Genomic DNA, 16,419 nt, shown 5'->3' on the forward strand with positions numbered 1-16,419 from the left:
GCATGACTTCGCACTTAGTACTATTAGTTTTCATCCCATTTTTGACTCCTGTTTTCAAGGTCTTCCAAATCTTCTTGTGTGATATTCCAGTCCTCCTCCATACCAGCAATACCTCCCAACTATGTGTCATATGCATATTTTATTAGCACACTCCTACTTTTTGTGTCAAGTCATTAATGAAAATATTAAATAAGAGTGGTCTCATGAATGATCCCTGAAGAATTCCACTAGTAATTACCCTCCTTTCTGACCGTTCATCTTTCATCATGATCCCCTTTAGTCTCCCCTTTAATCAGTTCCTTACCCACCTTTCAGTTCTCATATTAATTCCCATCTTCTCCAGCCCCAGTTGTGCATGGAAGAGGGAATTGTTATCCCACTGCCACCAGAATTAGTCCCAAACTTAGACTTCTATCCTTTCTTTAGGGAGAAATCAGTCACAATTTTGCTGCTAGGAAAGGCTTGTGTGTGATTGCTTCTGAGTTTAAATATCATTCTTTATTACATTGTCTTTAGTTCTGATAACCTGAAAAACTGCCCATACTGCCCATAGACCTATTCTTTGGCCCGATAGGATTAAAAAGAGATTTTAAGCATAAACCATGTAATTGAAAATGATTTCTTCATACCCTTTCCTCACCTATGCAATTTGTCTTGAAACTGAAATCCTTTGAGAAACTTTGATCGTAGCCAAATGTTTAATTCTACAATGGTGGAAGTTCCAAAGGTGCCTAGATACCAGAGATTGGTAGTCTGACATGGTTAACCTGCCAGCAGTGCAATAAATTAATATTTGCAATAGTAACAACCAAGATGAATGTATAGATATATGGTCTACATTTTTGGAAGTATTGGAATAATCCAATATAATTCCCCATTGGGTAACCTTTGCCCTCCAAGACCCTAGCTACCACTCGTCTTCTATTCCTTCTACCTCTTGTAATTCTTCCTCTCCCCCTGCCGCGCGCTGCCCTTTCCTCTCTGTTCTATCATTTTTCTCTTATTCTTTTTTACTTACCTTTCACGCTTTTCTTTGGTCCTCTCTTCACTTTCAATATCCTTTTTTCCTTACTTTGCTTCTTTTTTTTCCCCCCTCTCTCGTCCCCTTTCTAAACAAGTGATTCTGGAGAATAGTTTTTTATTTGTATTACCTATCTTGTTGTATAATCTGATGATGTCTCTCTATTCCAAGTCAGATGCCCTTCTTTTCTTTGTCATCTCTGTTATATTTAAAGAATAAATAAATTGCCAATGATGATGACTCCTCCGCAAACCTTGGTACGTTTTTTCAAGAATTAATTACCCTTAATAATTATGTGCCTTATTTCCAGTTTGATTTGTCAGCTTCAGTTTGCAGTTATTGGATCTTGTTCTGCCTTTGTTTGCTAGATTAAAGAGCCCATTATCATGCACCTGTATCCTATGTAGGTATATATAGACTGTGATCAAGTCACCCCTTAACTTTCTCTTTGTTGAGCTAAATAATAGACTCAAGAAGCTCAATCATTCTGAAACATATTTTCCAGTACTTTAATAATTTTTATGGGTTTTTGACGTTGCTTCAATATATCAACATCCTTCTTAAATTGTGGACATCAGAATTGGATGCATTCCACAGTATTCACACCAGTCCCAAATACAGAAGTAATATAATTTCTGTATTCCTACTTGAGATCCACCTGTTTATGCAGTCAAGGATCATATTAGGCCTTTGGCCACAGTGTTGAACTGGAAGCTCATGTTTGTTTGATTATCCACCGTGACCCTGAAATCTCTGAATTACTGCTTCCCAGGCAGAAGACCTTAGAAAAGTCTTTATTCATGAAGACAGTTGTGGGGCTGGTATCCTTTTACTGATGGAAAAACATCAGCACCTACCTTAAAAGTTCTAGAATGCCAGTTCTGAGGCTTAATTATTGTTTTCTTTTGTACTATAAATTTTGGTTTTAAAACAATAGTAGGACATGAAGAATACACTGTTCCCTGTCTACCCAGCAATGTGAGTGGTATATGGTGGGTGTGCTGTTTGGGAAATCTGTGTCTCTGGGAGAAGGCGAAGAAGCTATAAACGTGCTACATGGCTTATCTCTTCCTTGCTTTTGCGGTTTTTGCATTAGGTATGTTATATTTATATGAAAGACCTTTCTCAAAGGGCAGTCAGCGTAGGAGGACATATCAAATGAGGTCCTGGAGGGATCTGGCTTGTGTTTTTGTTTGTAATGTATTTTCATTAATGACTTGGATGATGGAGCAGAGAGTTACGCTCATAAAATTTGCGAATGATACCAAGCTGGGAGAGGTTGCAAGAGCTTCGACAAACGGGATTAGAATTCAAAACGATCTTGATAAATTGAAGAATTGGCATAAAATCAGCAAAATAAAATTCAGACAGTTGTAAGGTACTGCACTTAGGAAGGCAAAATCAAATGCACAAATATAAAGTGGGGAATAGCTGGCTAGGCAGTTGTATTGTAGAAAAAAGACTGAGGTTATGGTTGATCACAAATTGGATAGTAGTCAACAATATGATACTGTTGCAGAAAAAGGTAAGTGTCATTCAGGGATATTTAAACAGGAATGTCATATGCAAGAATAACATTTGGCACTGGTGACATCTCACCTGGAGAACTGCATCCAGTTTTGAGCAGTATGCTTTAAGAAGGATGTGGACCAATTGAAGAAAGTCTAGAGGAGATCAAGGAACATAAGAGGTTTCGATAACATGACCTATGAGAAAAAATTGAAAGAATCGGCCATGTTTAGTCTTGAGAAGGTAAGACTGAGAGGGGACCAGGTAATGGTCTTCAAATATGTGAAAGATTATTATAAAAAGGACGATCAGTTGTTCTCGATGTTCAGTGAGGGTGGGACAAGAAGTAATTAGTCTAATTTTCTGCAAGGAAGATTTAGGTTGGATGTTAGGATAATTATCTAACTATAAGGAATGTTAAGCTCTGGAACTGGTTACCTTGGGGCTGTGGAATCCCTGCCATTGGTGTTCTTTAATGACAGGTTAGATAAACATCTCTCAGGGATAGTCTAGATAGTCAGTCCTTCTGCTGGGGAGGGTGAGGTAGATGACCCTTTGAGGTCCCTTCCAGCCCTACGTTTCTCGGTTTAATGAGCAAATCAAGTTTGCAATTCAAGACTTACAATGAACATTACAAGCTCATAATGATTAAAACTATTTAAATAGTTTTTTCAGTAATAGAAGAGAATATGGTAGAACTATAAGGTGTGTTAACTAACAGACATTTCATTTTAAAGACACAAGTGTCAAAGAGTCTATATCTGTCCCTGCTTGATAACAGGCAGGCAGGGAGAAACCTTGTTATACCAATAAAAACTAGCAGGATCTTAAAGGGGACAAGACATTTGTCACATTTATTGTAAATACCATAATAAAATAAAAGATAACAGCAAACAATGTTGTTTGGTTACTTATTCCTATGATTATATATATCTATATATATCTCTATATATATCTCTATATATATATCTATATATATATATTATCTTATATAAATATATTATATTCATCCGGTTGTACCCAACTTTCCAGTAGGGTCCTTTGCAAAGACCCCCAGTTTCAGCTTGCTACCAATATGAGAGTGCGACGACTAGGGATTCATGCCGGCTGACGTCCGCCGGATTACAATGGTCCGGCCAGATGTGAGGCAGGCAATCTGACTGTAATGGGCTATGAAACCCATTCATGCGAGACAGAAATGGATTGATGGAATGCTACTACCAGTGACCTAATGAGATGGATATATGAAACGTATGAGGCTGTGGATGGACAGAAAACTACATCACACTACTGAAAACACTAGTTACCCAACGCTTCAAGCTATAAAGAGGAAGCTGCTTCTCACGCTTGCGAGTAGACCTCCTCCAAATTTAATCAGCCTCAAGAAGAATTGGAAGACAGTGGATGTGCGCCAACACATGACTTGAACTCAGCTTTCACCCCCTCATGCAGCACGCGCTGATGGGCCTAGATCATGAGAACTAGTTCCAGTCATCCTCGAGACATTGCCAACTCAGGGAGAAGTACCAGATGTATGTTAGAAGATGCACAATAGGAGCCTTCTACTCCCTTGACTCCACGTAAACTCACCATAACTGTATACGCTAAGCTCATAATCCTGGAGATGCTTGCTACACGGATGCACGAAGAACACAGTTGTACCCCCCTGGAAAATGGAGGTTGGAGATAAGATCAGGGATCGGGATGAGACAGTTTAGTCAGTGGTTTGAACTACGAGGGTTGAGATTAGATAAGATTCGGCTACTGAAAATACAGGCCTGACTCCTCCTGAGCTAGAGACTGTCTAAACAAAGCTACAGCACTGCTACCAGTTGCAGGAGAACACTAGAGGAAGAGGCCAAAAGAGTAATGCCCTGTTTCCAGGAAACCATCAGGTGTACTCCCAAACTGCAGTATGCAACACACATAACAGCGAGCACAGCCGCAGAACTGAACAGAATAACTGGAGAACATATGGGAAGAGAGACTATACACAGTGACATGGCGCAGGACCTGAAAGGCACACCATCTCCCAGAACAGAACATCACTCCAGTAAGACATCCAGCAGGGGTCAAAACATGAAAACGCTGACAGACTGGACAGACATGATCCCACTACTGGCTAAAGGAATTAAAGCAGTGCATGACCGCCTAGCGCACGAGAACAGCTGCTAGCAGCAGCTCCCACCCAACTGGCTACACAAGGAGACAGTACTGTCTGAAAGACCCCCCCCCCCCCCCCTGCAAGGGGACGACCGGCAATACGGCCAATACCTGCCTACCCAACATGCGAAGTCTTATTCAGGCATATAGCTCCCAAGTACAGGACCACATGCGGCAGTACAGGAGACCAGCTCGGCGGCTTGGGACCACCCAGATTGTCAAACACCAGTTGCTCATGATAGAGCAGTTCGCCACAAGACTCAAGGCTAGACAGACCAATCTGGCAGAGCCTGGATGGACTATAGGAAGCCTATGACTCAATTCGCACACGTGTCTGTGAATGTCTGCGCGCATACAAACGTCAAACAGGACACTAAGACTCTCCTCAGAGACTCATGGGACTATGGAGACAACACTTAGAAGGTTTTTAACTCAAGGCAACTTGCACAAGTGGCCGATCAAGTGCGCTATACAACCAGGTGATGCACTGTCCCGCTGCTGTGTCTGATAGGCTTAACCCCCTCAAGCATATACACAGAGGAATACGGGTACAGTCAGAGTGGAACTAACCATCAGCCCCTTCTCAGGATACATCAAGCTGTTTGCTAAGAATGAACGAGACACCGCTCGCCTAATCCCCTGAACGGGATCTACAGTGAGGATATCGGATGTATTGACTGGAGAAGTGTGGCCCTCGAGATTGGTTGATAGAGAAGAGTCAGGATGATTTGAACTATCAGCGGCACATCAGACATACCAGACCAGCTCCAATACCTTGGCATCCGCGCAAATCAATGGGAAACCCACGGATGAGGAAGCAAGGGAAGACAGGAGAATCCAAGACACCAAAGGTAAGCAGGTCCTGAAGACCCAGTCAGTGCGGAAGAACCAATGATCCACGCCATCGCACAGGATACGCCCTGCCGGTCATCATACCCTGCCTAGATTCGTGAGCTGCCAAAGCAGGACCAGGAGGCTGCGACCATTGGAAAAGCCCGGAAGCTCCTCACAATGCACGGATTGGTTTCCATCCCAGTCCAAATCCCAAGACTGTCATAACCACCGGAAGAGCGGGCGGGGCTTGGTGAGCGCTCAAAGGCCACTACAGCCTGGATAGAACCCGAACTCCAGAGTAACTACAGTAGATGGCCCAAAGATGAGCTGCTTGAGAGAATGCCTGAGCACGCGAAGCATGGAGGAAGACCAGCAGAAGAAGTGCCAATGCAAGACCAACCTTCATGGATGTAACCATCGACTAGGCTGATGTGGCTGACATTGGTGAAATCCTACCCAGTGGCTGGAAAGGGCTGGACTAAAGACAGCACTGAGCACTGATCATAGCAGGCAGGAACAGGCACTGAGCACCAAATCCATTGAGGAGGGGTCCTCACACTAGGAGACACCAGGTGCAAGACTGCAGAGATGGCCTCAGAGACAGTCAAAACATGTGGCAGGACTGTAGATGCAGGCCAGGAACGCAATCACTGAACGGCAAACCAGATGGATGGCATTGGTTACGGAGACATCTGCACAGCGTAATGGGCTAGACCATCCAAGACCGATGGGAGAGATTTCGCAGAAAGGTTGTGGGAGATCAGCAGGCTAAGATTCTGTGGGACTTCAGATCCAGCCGACAGGCGGTAACTGGCAATCAACCAGAACATCGTGGTAATAACAAGAGCAGAAGACAAGCGTGGCATGCAAGATTAGGCAGTGCAGTGACAAGCAAACATCGAAGAAGAAGGATATGAGAAAGCTGGAAAGTACCAGGGCCCTGAAAGAGGAACTAGAGAGGATGTGAAAAAGTGATAGGCCAAAATGGTCCCAGTAGGTCAGAGCCCTCGGGCTGTTGACTCCTAGTGGGTGAGTGGCTCAAAGATCCCAGAAAACGAACTCAGAGCTGCCTTGCCAGAAAGTGGCAGTGCTAGGAACAGCTAAATACTGCGCAGAACTCAAACTCCCACGGCCTCTGGAGAGCCCGAGGTTGATTGAAGACAACATCCACCCTAGGGTGAGAGGGAATATTTTTTTTTTTTCTGTTATAATATATCCATTCACAACATTCATACAAGTTCTGTGTAGTTTTTCAGTTGCCGCCTAAAGTTTGTGACAGAATACTGCCGAGGTACCTGCACACAAGGAGTGCGAGCGAGTCCAGTGTCAGGTGCGCCTGATGCCCTGTATTTGGTTGCAGCAGAACCTAGACTCAAAGTCCTCGTCTTCAGAAGTCCAGCTTTATAGGATTTTATCCCTGTGTTTTTCATTCGCCTGTTCCACAATCATGCTCAGCCAGTCACTGGCCAATTTGTCCAGTGTATTTTTAGGTGCTTGAGTTCGGCAGATGTTTGTGTAGGTGCTCAGGTGGATCCCAGTTCGCCTCGGGCGCCTGGTTGATTCCACTTGACACCTTCTTCCGCGGACAATGAATTTTTCAGGCTGGTAATCCCTAACATTCATCACTTTAAACTAGGCACTTCATTCAATACACTCTTTATCTTATAACATTTATTCTATGTCTCTTTACTTTTTTTGAGCGGGAAAGTGAAATATAAAGGAATTTACAGAGGTGGAGGTCTCTATTTGTAGTAGTTACACAGTTTTGCCTGAGGCATAGGGTCAATTGACGGTTTGCCGCACTGAGTCAATTAACCAATTAGCAGCTTACAGAATCAGTTGACAGCTCGCCTGCTGAGTCAATTAACCAATTTAGAACAATTACAAAGTTTCACTTAGAACCGGTTTTATACAACGTATCTCTTTTGAGCAGGCTTCACACAGACACAGCTATTTCTAACAATAAATCACTGCAAATTTACTTCTAACATAAACCTTAAGTTATACAATATCAATTAACAATAAATCAATAAATCATCCCAAATTTACTTCTAACATAAACCTTAAGTTATACAATATCAATTAACAATAAATCAATAAATCATCCTAAATCTACTTAGAACATAAACCTTAAGTTATAAAGTATTTATTGGCAATAAATCAATAAATCATTTCCCACATAAACCATGTTTAGTATAAACCTTCTTTAATATCCCTACATCCTAAGGAATTCTCTGAACCTGATTTATATTTTACTTCCTGAAATAATTTATCAGTAATAAGAATGAGAGTTTGTGTAAGAGCATGATTGTGTGTATTTCTTCTTTTCAGTAACGTTGTAGTTAGGTTTTATTTCATTTCAATAATAGTAATTGTAGTTGTATTATTGTAATTAATTAATCTTTTTTTCCTTCGGTGTTGATGGCTTCACCTCACCACTAATGTTAACTTGTTCTGTTTTCAAAGCATCAGGCAATGAAAAGACATGGTGAAGCTTGGGCTGAAAGCCTGCGCTATAGGAGACCTGATCTTGACTGCATGGCAGGTTTGAGGCGTATCACTCTCAACTGCAATACACTTGTTGGTGATCGAGGGGCTAGAGCCTTTGCAGAATGTCTTGGAGAGGACCTGTGGCTGAAAGGTATTGTAAAAAATTGTTTTGTTCTTCTAAGTAGGGTGACCATATTTCCCAAAGGTAAAACGGGAGACGGGGAGGAGCTTGGGTGAGTGTCACTGCCCACCTGAGGCCTGCTGTGCAGGGCTGGTGTTGCTGCTCTTTCTCCCTCCTCCCCATCCCCCCACACCCGAACATTCCTCCATGTCCCAGTGGGAGGCAGGCCCCACTTTTTTGGCAAAACTGTGCATTTGTTCCATTTGCTCTTGACAACTGATGATCAGATGGCAAGAGCAAATGGGACAAATTCCCAGTTATGCCAAAAAAATCGAGACCCCTGGGACAGGGCTTAAAAAGTGGACCTTCCCAGCCAAAATGAGACGTGTGGTCACCCTACTTCTAAGGCACATTAGAAGTAGTCTTAACAGTAGCTGATTTGCATCTGTAATAGATGTATAGGTAATAAATTTTTAAATTTAAGTATTTAACAAGCTAGGGATAACAGTTACAAAATATAAAGCCAGTAGCCGATATGTGGAGAGGTTTTATTGAAAAAGAAGAAATAATGTTTTCATGATGATTAGTTAGACCACTACTTGGTATTTAATTCTAATTTTGGTAACTGTAATTTTGTGAAACTCTTGAACAAATTTTGGTGGCTATCTTATAAGGGTCTTCATCATCTACTGTACATAAACCCTAAGGTGGGTATAGAATTCCAGTCTATACTTTCTTCGCTTTCTTACAGCTCTGTAATGTGGAGTAATTTATTGGTTGTAGAATTTATTTTACCTTTCAGTATGTTTGATTGTGGGCCACATCTGGGAAAATACTGTGGCTGTACAACATGAAAGAATATTGCAAGAAATGGCAAAGCTACAGCAAGTTTAAAAGTATTGGATAGTGCAGTTATCTGCATAGTGATATGATTGTGGTCCCCGCCCCCCCCGCCCCCACTGGGAAATCCTGAAGCCAGTATTTAAAATCTAAGTTATTGAATTTTTTTTTTTTTTTTCCCAGCAGCTGTTGGTTGGTGTTCAGCACCATTACATTTAATATTGCCTTGCATATTAGACCTTGCTTCACTGCTGTTCAAGTTAGCAATTTTCAGAACCAATCATAAAGATAACTGAGTGTATGAAATGATGTGGTAGGGATTTTTTAATTTAGTTTTAAATGTTGTTTAGAAATATTATACAACTGCTATCATTTAGTGCAAAAAAGACATTATAGTCAAGAATATTCTGGATTTAAACATAAGCCTTTAAATTCTGCTGATTTATTTCAATATTTTTAAAACTTTTTAAAGAGCAGTCCTTTTTTTATTCACAAATATTTATTTTCTTTCATGTCTGTCCCTCAGCCTAAGTTTCTTCTAAGCTTCCTATTAAGCACCGTGCAGGCACTCAGGGCAGCGGCCAGGAGAAATGCCTCTCCACCAGCCCCGGACCCAGCCCAGCCACAGACCTGCCGCAGCTAGGGGAGGTGCGCCCCTTCCCTAGCCCCAATCCAGCCTGGTCTGGACCTGCTGCGGCTGTGGGAAAGCCGCCTATCCCACGGCCCCAGTCCTGGAACTGCTGCAGTGGGGAGAAGCTCCCCTTCCGCCCAGCCCAGGTGCTGCTATGGAGTGGAGTCCTATCTTCCCAGGACAGACTGCACCCCAAACCCCTCATCCGTGGCCCCACCCCAGAGCCCACACTCTCAGCCGGAGTCCTTATTCCAACCCTATGCCCGAGCCCAGAGCCCTATCCCCCACTCCGAACCCCTCAGCTCCTCCCCCACCACATGAATTTTGTTATGTGCACCAATATGGAGGTGGTGTGTAACCCATCGCCTCCATATTGGTGTACATAACAAAATTAATTCCGCACATGGTGGGGAAAAATTAGAGGGAACACTGTCAGCAGCTATGTCTTAAATGTTAGTTTCCATTCTGCCTTTAAAATATTACCTTAGCTCTCCCTTGGGTAGAGCTGAGAATACTATTTATTTATTTATTTTATTTATTTATTTATTTTTTGTTGTTTATTTTTGGTTACTTGCAAGACTCTTAGGTACATGCATGTGGATGTTTTCATTATGGATAGATTAATTATTTGAATGATTGGTTCAAGTGATGCAACTGAGTAATGTTTAACCTTTTCAAACATTTCAGCACTTGACATGCAGCAGTGTGGAATTTCCAATGATGGGGCAAAATCATTGTTAGATGCTTTTCAAACTAATACAACTCTAGTGATATTGGATGTAAGAAAAAATCCATTAATTGGTATGTACTTTTATCTATCCTTCCATTCTGATTAAAAAACAAAGTTTTCATTTATAACTTCTAAAAAATGTAGCATTTGCAGAAAAATTAAACCGGATTTTACTGAATATTTGCCAAGAGAGATGTTGACTTGTTTTATCTCGCTTTATTTGTGTAAATATTGAAGCTGTTAATTTAATCACAGTTAACTCCTATGGTTAATTCAAAAAAAATTAATCATGATTAATCAGTTTTAATTGCACTATTAAACAATAGAATAATTGAAATTAATAAATATTTTGGATTTTTTCTACATTTTCATATATATTGTATTCTGTGTTATAATTGAAATCAGTGTATATTTTTTATTACAAATATTTGCACTGTAAAAATGATAAAAGAAATATTGCACTGCAGTACTTGTATTTTTCAACTCACCAAATACTATTTCTTTTGCATGATGTGAAAATTACAGATGCAGGCATAAATATACTGACACACGAAGAGAAGGGAGTGTGTCAATATATTTGTCATGTGTCAGTACATTTATGCCTGCATCTGTAATTTTCACTCCATGCATCTGAAAAAGTGGGGTTTTTATCCATGAAAGCTTATGCCCAAATAAATCTGTTAGCCTTTAAAGTGCCACTGGACTCCTTGTTGTTTTTGTGGATACAGACTAACATGGCTACCTCTCTGATGCTGTTTTGTTTTTTTTTTTTTTTTACAATGCAAATACTTGTAATAAAACATAAATAGAAAGTGAGAACTATACACGTTGTATTCTGTGTTGTGATTGTTTTCTACATTTTAAAATATACTGATTTCATTCAAAAATGTTTAAACGGTGTTTTGTTATTGTTTAACAGTGTGATTAATCACGATTATTTTTTTTTAAATTGCTTGACAGCTCTAGTGAATATTTTATTAAAAATAATTTAATATTGAAATTGATGAAATGAATTAATTTTGTTTTCACTCTAGATCACACTTTGATGAAAAAACTTATTGAAAGAGTTCTCATGAATGGAAACAGTGCCAGTTCAGAGGTATGTTTCAGGCATTCTGGAATGACTTTTGTTTGTCTGTATTTGGATGTAAAACAATCCATGATATTATGACACCACGTGATTCTGTACAGATTAGTATAACTAATTATAAAATTAAGTGTATGTTCAGGTTGCAGTTTAGAAAATGCAGAAGTTAAAGCACCAGCAGCAGCATTAACTATACCACATTGAACATCCTGTATATCTTATGTCTTTTACAATGTAAACTAATAAAACAGGAATTAGATATTTAATAAGAAAAATAGAAAACAGTGCATATGTACAACGTAACAAAGTTAAAAATGCTGTTGGAAGTTCTGTATCTTCTGGAAGTCCTGATGTTTAGTGGTCTTTAATTGGTCAACCTTAATGTCTCAGTAAAGCAGTTCTTTCTTTGTGTTCCTAATTCCCTAGGTTAGGAAAATAACACCTAGCCTAAAAAATATGTTGTCTTTTTAAATCAGTGAATTAAATTCTTCTTCGAGTGATTGCATATGTCCATTGTGTGCCTAGTGTACAGTTATGGGATATCTTTTTACCTCACTGGTACCCTTTGGGACAGCCATCGGCTTTGATGGCTGCACAATCTTGTACTGTGGTACACAAGGTTAAAGGCATTATAAGGCCCCATCCCAGCTTCATGCATAAGGTGTTCTCAGATTGGTACGTAGCACAATGTATTTCTCTCCCTGTTTCTTCTCCAGACCCCATTTCCACCAATGGTAATCTTGTTTCCCGACCCCAGGTGTAAATAGGGTGTTCTTCTCTTACTTGGAAAATACCAAACCTTTTATACAATCCAGTAGGTTATTTGTAGCATTTGGGGAGAAGTCAGGGACCTCTTTACTAGAGGCTATCACTGGATTAGGAGATGTATGAAACATTGTTACATCTCAGGTGGGAAACCAGCACACCGCGTTATAAAATACACACTCCAGGAGAGCCAGTGCGGCTGTCAGGGTTCCTTCCCCACTCTGAACTTTAGGGTGCAGATGTGGGGACCCGCATCAAAGACCCCCTAAGCTTCTTTACCAGCTTAGGTTAACAGTAAGCTGCCGCCACCAAGCAAGTTCCAAATCTTGGGGGAGAGCCACTTAGAACTCTGCCTTCCCCCAAATATTTCCTAAGTCCCTAACCCCCCACTTTCCTGGGATGATTTGAGACTAATTCCTCCCCCCCCACCCCGCAAGTCCTTACACCCCTTTTCTTGGGTAGGTTTGAGAGAATACCCTCACCAATTAGTCCTTATGAACACAGCTCCAAAACCTTGAATCTTAAAACAATGAAAAATCAATCAAGTTCTTAAAAGAAGAATTTTATTAAAAGAAAAAATAAAGTTCATCTCTGTAAAATCAGGATGGAAATAACTTTACAGGGTAATCAGATTAAAAAAGCCCAGAGGAACCCCCTCTAGCCTCAGGTTCAAAGTTACAGCAAACAGAGGTAAACCCTCTAGCAAAAGGAACATTTACAAGTTGAGAAAACAAAGATAAAACTAACATGCCTTGCCTGGCTGTTACTTACAAGTTTGAAATATGAGAGACTTGTGCAGAAAGATTTGGAGAACATGGATTGATGTCCAATCGCTCTTAGTCCCAAGAGTGAACACCACCCAAAACAAAGAGCACAAACAAATGCCTTCCCCCTCCAAGATTTGAAAGTATCTTGTCCCGTTATTGGTTCTTTGGGTCAGGTGTCATCCAGGTTACGTGAGCTTCTTACCCCTTTACAGGTAAATGGATTTTGGTGCCTCTGGCCAGGAGGGATTTTATAGAATTGTTTACAGGAGGGTTGTTACCCTTCCCTTTATAGTTATGACAGCAGCATAATTGCATTAGGCAAGTTCTCTTAATGAAGATAAGCACAGCAGCAACTTGGTGTCTGGTGAAAGTGTTCACTAAACTCCATTCTTTGGATTTTACATTGTGCTCTAGTGCTTAGTTTAGGAGATTTTTATGCTACAATCCATATTTAACTAAACTCTTAGCTCGCTGTCCTGCTGGTGGATCTCATTATTTGTTACTCTCCCACATGTGGAAAGACTCACAAGACCTTGAAGAAGAAAGGGAGATTACTTACCAGTGACTGTTGTTCTTCAAGTTATGTCTGTGTATTTTGTTCTCTCTGTGTACCTTCTCTTCTGTCTCATAGTTCCATATAGCATCAGGCCTCTGTGATTAGAGAGAAGGAACTAAGACAATTGGGGATTGCACACCCTTATATGAAGCACCTCCGAAAGGACACAGCTTTTCAAAACAGTTCCACATTTCAATACCAGGGATAGTATATCCCAGAAATGGGAATACAAGTGTGAAAATGCAGAGGTGACTCTCAAAGAACAACCGTAAATGACAAGTAGCCCCTCTTTCTAACTGTCAGACCTGCAAATTCAACCTGGACGCTGGAAGTCCAGCCATGTTCACTCTTGCTTGTATTTTGTCATTACTTTAAGTTTCATTTGCAGAAACTTTTTCTGTTGACTCATGAGCTAGAGTCCAGTCAACTTTCCCATAATTGTTGGCTCTGCCGTAAAGAAGTAGTAAAAACTTATTTTTGTCCATAAAGTATGTAAATCTGACTCTCAATACAAGGAAAGCAGACCAACTGAGAAAGACAAAGCTGTTTTTACATTAACATTATTTTCTGATAATCACCACACTAAGAGAGAGAATCATAAAATCCTACCAGAACACTCTTAATAATTTTACACAATGGGGGGCGGTGGTAGGATTTTCAGATGTGACAAATGCTGTTGTACTGATGCCAAGCTTTTTGGAGCCAGTGGCTTCCAAGTGTCATCATATCTACAACATGGAGACATGTACTTTAAAAAACAAACAAAACACTGGAGTAAATACTTGGAATATAAACCTAGAAGAATACTGGTCAGACCCAGTCCTTTTTGAGAACCATCTAGAGCAGCGTGGTGTCACCTTGAAGGAAAACAGTAAATTCAAAGCACAGCTTTTCCTTTGATCTCAGTACACTGCAATTTTAGTGTGAATTCTTGAGATAAGTGTGCCCTATTGGCATGCCCTATCACTGCAAGCACTGGGAAAAAAAACAAAAAAAACCCTGATGCTTTTTAAAAAACAGCTGTACTTTATTTGTAATATAATATCTTACGAGAAAGTCTTTATTACATTGGAGAACTTTGGCTGGAGCCAGACATTCCTACAAGCCAGTGCTGTAGGGGAGCATGGAAAGCAAGTGCCAGTTTTTGCTTTTTACAGAGCATGTGCTGTTTTTCTTAACTATAAAAGGAGAACTGTTGCACAGAGGAAGAAAAATTGGATGGGGTGCTTTAAAGGTGTTCTGGGAACATTTGCCTGCAGATAGTATCATGTTATATTTATATCCAATTAAGTTGGAAATTATTTTGTTAAATAATAAGTGATCACACCCTCTAAAAATCTTGAAGATTTTTAACTCATTCCTGATTACTGAAAACTCAAATTGTTAACAAGGGCTACATACGTGAAGTTTACTTTTCTATATTGAATATTTTATTTAATAATCTTTAGCATATTAGTATGAAACTCCAAAGCTAGTACCTCCTGAAATATCCGTTACTAAAATGAAGTTAACATTTTGAGATTTTTGTGTTTTTTTGTTTTTATTTAATGTTCTAGTACAAGTGGCTGACATCTCCTTCTTCAAAAGATGTTCTCAAACCTAAATCAAAAAAAAGAACTATTGTCCTAGGAAGTGGTCGGAAAGGAAAAGCTACTATTCGTATTGGTAATACTGCCTTCCCTTTCTCTTTGAAAGAAATCGAAAGTTATTACTAAGCTTGCCAGTTCTTGCTTTCTACATGACCCGATCTGTCTAGAAATAAGGCAGTGAAATTGGCCCCAAGAGGATGGCAAATACAAATTGTAATGATCCGGTTTTCATTGACTTTATACAAACACTTCAGCTTTGTATGTTGATTTTGCTGTACATGTTGATCTTAACAGTGAGAGAAAAATAAATAGAATTTTTTTTTTGTGAAGAACAGCAGCGAATGGGAGGAAAATAGATGTAGTGCTTTTGGTTATGAAATAACCATTGAAACTACAATTTTAAACAAACAATTAGCCCCTAGCCACCCCCCCCCACAGATTTAAAATCCTAGCTCGTGATCTCTTGTTCTGTTCTCATGTTGATCATCATTCTAGTCATTAACTGGGATATCTTTTATGTTGATGACATTAGACATAGCTAGTTGTACTTTCCTCTGTAGAACGTAGGTAGGAAAACCTCAGCTGTAGAGTTTCCCCTCTTTTAGTTTGGCAAAACTGAATTTAACATAAATGAATTGTTTTAGCCAAATTTCACTGCTTCCTTCCTGTTGGGGGCATAAAAGAGACCAGGCCGCATTAAGGGTTTATCTAAACACAAAAGTTTGTATTGCTTTAACTTTACTGGTATAGTCAAAGTAGTACAAGCCCCCCTAGTGCAGTTATATCTGTATAAAGGTTCTTTTATCAGTATCATTTATTCCTCTTCCTTTACAGGAAGCACTGTTGTACCAGTATCATTGTGCCCATACGAGGGATTCTACTGGTATAATTATTTCAGTAAAATTTGACACCCTAACCAAAATATTTCTACTGGTACAGAAACTTTGTCTAGGCCAGGCCTTATTGTTTCCTTCCCCTTTTTCCTGGTGCTTGATAGAATTAGTAACATTCTTTGTGAGTTCTCTCAGTTCCATGTACACTGGATTAGTGCTTTTGGTGCTCCATTCCCTCTTCTGTTTGAGAGGGTTGCAATATTTTCAATAGATTGTGTACTTAGGCTCATGCAGAATGAACTGAGAAGTGATCAAAGATACAAAAGCAAAAGATCCAGTAATTTGGGAGCAGCATAAGCAGTGAGCCTCTGTGGCCAGACAAGAACACTTTATGGAAAACCAGATGACATTTTGAAGATCAGGATTCAACAACTGAATGCCAGAGTCAATCTAAAACGAAGCAGAATAAACCAAAAAAAAATA

General features: G+C 40.0%; 1 protein-coding gene across 2 annotated transcripts in view; it reads left to right on the plus strand.

The window, feature by feature from the left end:
* CEP78 (centrosomal protein 78) overlaps positions 1-16,419 on the plus strand; it is a 55,722-nt gene that overhangs the window by 13,496 nt on the left and 25,807 nt on the right. For both annotated transcript variants that reach the window (XM_075067297.1, XM_075067298.1), the window contains 4 exons: positions 7,994-8,168; positions 10,297-10,410; positions 11,374-11,438; positions 15,071-15,179. In XM_075067297.1, the coding sequence (XP_074923398.1) occupies positions 7,994-8,168; positions 10,297-10,410; positions 11,374-11,438; positions 15,071-15,179 (463 nt within the window). The remainder of the gene's footprint in view (positions 1-7,993; positions 8,169-10,296; positions 10,411-11,373; positions 11,439-15,070; positions 15,180-16,419) is intronic.

Source organism: Chelonoidis abingdonii, chromosome 6, assembly GCF_003597395.2.
Source record: "Chelonoidis abingdonii isolate Lonesome George chromosome 6, CheloAbing_2.0, whole genome shotgun sequence".
In the NCBI taxonomy this organism is placed as follows: Eukaryota; Metazoa; Chordata; order Testudines; family Testudinidae; genus Chelonoidis; species Chelonoidis abingdonii.